The sequence below is a fragment of the Seriola lalandi genome, unplaced genomic scaffold (assembly GCF_002814215.2).
Source record: "Seriola lalandi dorsalis isolate HSWRI2012SDOR001 ecotype SW California unplaced genomic scaffold, Sedor1 jcf7180002054861, whole genome shotgun sequence".
Classification (NCBI taxonomy): Eukaryota; Metazoa; Chordata; class Actinopteri; order Carangiformes; family Carangidae; genus Seriola; species Seriola lalandi.
Window position 1 is genome coordinate 495,275 of NW_019525414.1, and position 3,912 is coordinate 499,186.

General features: G+C 40.4%; 1 protein-coding gene across 2 annotated transcripts in view; it reads right to left on the reverse strand.

Moving 5' to 3' along the window:
- Positions 1–135: 135 nt before the first annotated feature.
- The window catches only part of gnas (GNAS complex locus), a 33,361-nt gene continuing 29,584 nt past the window's right edge, over positions 136–3,912 (reverse strand). For both annotated transcript variants that reach the window (XM_087179658.1, XM_087179657.1), the window contains one exon: positions 136–2,058. In XM_087179658.1, the coding sequence (XP_087035784.1) occupies positions 1,912–2,058 (147 nt within the window). In that variant the 3' untranslated portion in view covers positions 136–1,911. The remainder of the gene's footprint in view (positions 2,059–3,912) is intronic.

Sequence of the window (3,912 nt, forward strand, 5' to 3'; positions counted from 1 at the left end):
GAGAGAGAGAGAGAGAGAGAGAGAGAGAGAGAGAGAAGGAAATGGCGAGGAAGGCAGGGAGTTAGGAGGGGATTGGCCAAGCTATACAGCGCAGTATGACACCCACTTTAGCTCATTACACACGTACAGTCGTGATCAAGGCACAGGGATCTTCTAAAAGTTATTTTTTCAATAAAGTTGTACAAAATAATACATTTTACAGTCTGTACAAGAATAATAGTTCAGCAGTAAAGTAAAGATGGACATACAAAGGAGCGGGAGGTCGGGGAGGAAGGAGGACAGATGGAGGAATGACAGAGGGAGGAATGGCAGGGAGGTGTGAGCAGGTTGTTTGCCCAAAAAAACATTAGTGTCCTGTTTTGTTGTTTTTATCTTCTTGTTTTTTATATTCCAGGATTATTATATTTTATTTTCTCTTAAAACAAAACAGCACTACCAGACAGGTAAAAGTACAGATGGGAGGGTGGTGGAGGGGAGGAAGTGGGGGGTGGAAAGAGAGGGGGAGAAATGCGAAGATGGGGAAGTGAGTAGATCCTCAGAGGAGAAAGAGCAGGGGTGAAAAAAGGATAGAACGACAGAGACGGAAAGAGCATACAGATAAAGAAAAAGAGCGCACAGGGCACAATGGCACAAAAGTCTACATAGACAAAAACAGCTGTGGAGACAATAAAACAGGGTCAATCATGACAAGATGAGAGCTCTTTTTAACTTATATGGTACTGTACTGCAGAAGGATGCTTTTTGCCCTCCACTTGTTAAGTTCCAAAAAAGATGGCATATTTTTTGTTTCTTTTTTGTTTTAAACTCAATATATCCTCCTCACGTTTTGCTTCATTACCAACAAGGCAATGTAAGGTGGCAAAACAATTCTGTGAAGAAGTCGAGGGACCGTTGCCCCCCATCAAACATGTCCAGACTCCATCAGAGAAATTCACATCCGAGTCGGCTCTGTTCTGCTTTTATGACTGATCACAACACAGCCCTGGTCCATGTAGTCTGTGGCAACGTTGCTCCTCGGGGCTTGTCTGCACAGTCAGACACTCGGTCTGTTTAATCTCAAAGCACTGTGCTAGAAAAATCCACCAGCAGGTAGACGAGCCTGTCGATCATCAGCAGATCAGTACATTTCTGGATCCACTGCAGTTGTGCAGTCCAGTAAAAAGCAGATGTGATATGTTTCTGTGTGCAAGCAGACCCCGTGGTTAGATTTATGGATGTGTGTAAGTGATATGATCGATTGGTGTACATGGTTTGAGTCAAGTCCTGAGCACAGTGCTTGTGTTTTTTGTTAGATACAGTTTTCAGCTCTTGTGACATGTTTTTTTCCCTATTTGCAGTAATTCAACAGTTCCCACTTCCCACTTACACTGAAGTAGTAGCTCTCTCAGTTTTCATCCCAACCTGAACAAGATGGAAATTTTACAATCTCAACTATAGCTCAAACCCTCCTCACTGCAGGAAATACAGTCCAGACTGGGACTGTCAGGGTTTTTGGAGAGGTGAAGGAAAGGGATGATACGTGATGTGGAGAGGTGAGGAGCTGGGAGTTTGGCTGAAGGTGGAGAAAAGACTTCATTAATGTGTTCGCCCCTCAAACCAGTCCATCAAAACAGCTCTGTCTACTGCAGGTGGGGAGTTTGAATCAGGGGAAATTCTGGGTTCAGGGTGTGTTTACTGTAAGTGTGTGTCTGTGTATGAATGAATGAATGAATGAATGAATGAGAGAGAGAGAGTCTGTGTGTGTGTGTGTGTGTGTGTGTGTGTGTGTGTGTGTGTGTGTGTTTTGGCCCCCGTTCCTTCACAAGAGCTCTCACACTTCTGTGGAAGAGGGGAATTAAGCGACTCAGGGTTCAGGGTTTCTCATTGTCCAATCCGTTTCTGTGTTTTTGGCCGAACCCCTTTCCTTTCCCATCACAACAGCTCGTACTGCCGCAGGTGCATCCGCTGGATGATGTCTCGACAGTCATTGAAGACACGCCGGATGTTTTCTGTGTCGACGGCACAGGTGAAGTGTGGGTAACAGTAGTGCCTCCCGTCCCCGCTTGCTGTACTGATCCTCTGTAAATGAAGAAAGCAAAATGTGAAAAACTGTTTCAAATAAATATTACAATCTAACACATTTTATGATTGGCTGCTGAGGTTTTTACTTTTTACTAAGAACTGATATAATGCGAACACATACAATACACAACACTTGGTGGTGATGCTATATTTAGCTTGAGATTCTACTCTTTTCTCAACAAATCCAATGAAAACACCAAAACCAACAATGTGTTAGTCCGTCTCTCAAAACTTTCTGAGTCACATGATTCCAGTGCTGGCCTCCCTTCATTGCCTCCCTTAGATTTCAGAATGATTTTAAAATTTTATTACTGACATTTAAGGTCTTAAATGGCTCTGCACCCAATTACATCTTTGACTTATTGACAAGGTATGCGCCCAAACGAGAGGTGAAATGTGCAGATGGAGGCCTGCTGGTCCCCCCAAGGTCAAGGCTTGTGGCTAAGGGTGAGCGGGCACTTGCTATTAGAGCTCAGACACTCTGGAGTCCCCTCACACATGAAATCAGACACTGTAACTCTAACTTCCTTTAAATCTCTTCTTAAAACACATTTCTTTGTCTCAGCCGTAGGTATGATACATGTTTAATTATATTGTTTTATACCTTATTGCCTCTTTTTACTTACTGTCAGATCTTCTTACATAATGTTGATTTGAGAGGTTTTTATTATGTGCCTGCAATGCAATAGCATTGAAGGCATATATTATTATTCTGCATACTTATTAGTGTGAATGCTGCAGCACTATTGTTATTCAAATCTTTAGTATTGGTGTGAATGCTGAGGCTACTCCTTCATACAAAAACTATTCAACTATCAAAACATTCAGCTTGTTCTGTAGATTATTGGATGTATACAATTTTTTTTCTACTATTTATAATTTTCAAAATATTATGCTTTTCCTGTGATTTTTTTGTTTTTTTGCTATTCAAATGAATGGAGAGAATATTCAAATCCTTGAAAGGTTCAGCCTCTAGCTTTAACTAATTCAGCATACTTTCAGCTACAGACTTCATTCATACTATAAAATGTTCAAAAGACATTCAGCTGTTAAACTTGTATTCAACGTTTTGATATCTTGTACAGTTTTTGAATTATCACAGTTTTAGTTTCATGCTTTTTTCAGTAATTCTTGAGTTTATAATGGGTGTGTATGGCACCGAATGTTCAGGGTTAGAGTGGATTATATCGCTAGAGTGGGAGATGCTATAAACTTTGTCTGAAAAAAATCAGTGTAACTTGTCCTTACGGCCACATATTTCGATCTTGACACATAATTTCTTCCTCGAATTTCAAAAATAAATAAAATAAAATAAATAAATAAATTTCTATTGTCTGCAATATAACTGACTCCACATTACATATATTCTAATTGGTGGATTACCTTTGGAGCTCATTCTGATTGGTGAATTAGGTTACCCAGTGTTTTCCAGGTGCTACCTTCTTCAGAGATAAAGAAAGGTAGGCAGCCAGACAGACAGACAGCATTGTCACCATGGCAACCTCTGATTGCAGGGAGGGGATACACAGCTAGGTAAAATTACCTGATTAGAAACTTTTTTGTTTTGTTTTATTTTATCAACCACTTTACTGACATTTCTATAAAAAAACTGCTACAGACTGCTCCAACACTAAATACAGACAATGATTTACACACCTCTCAACTGTTTTCACTGGAAATATGTTTCAGTCCAGTTGTAATCAGGAAGCATTCGGCAGTTGATTTCAGTTTGTCATTCTAACTGACACAGAAACACACATAAATACAGACAAGCAGAGAGGCGCGCAGACAGATAGAAAGACACACACACAGAGACACAAACAGACACAGGCACACAAACAGATACTCACT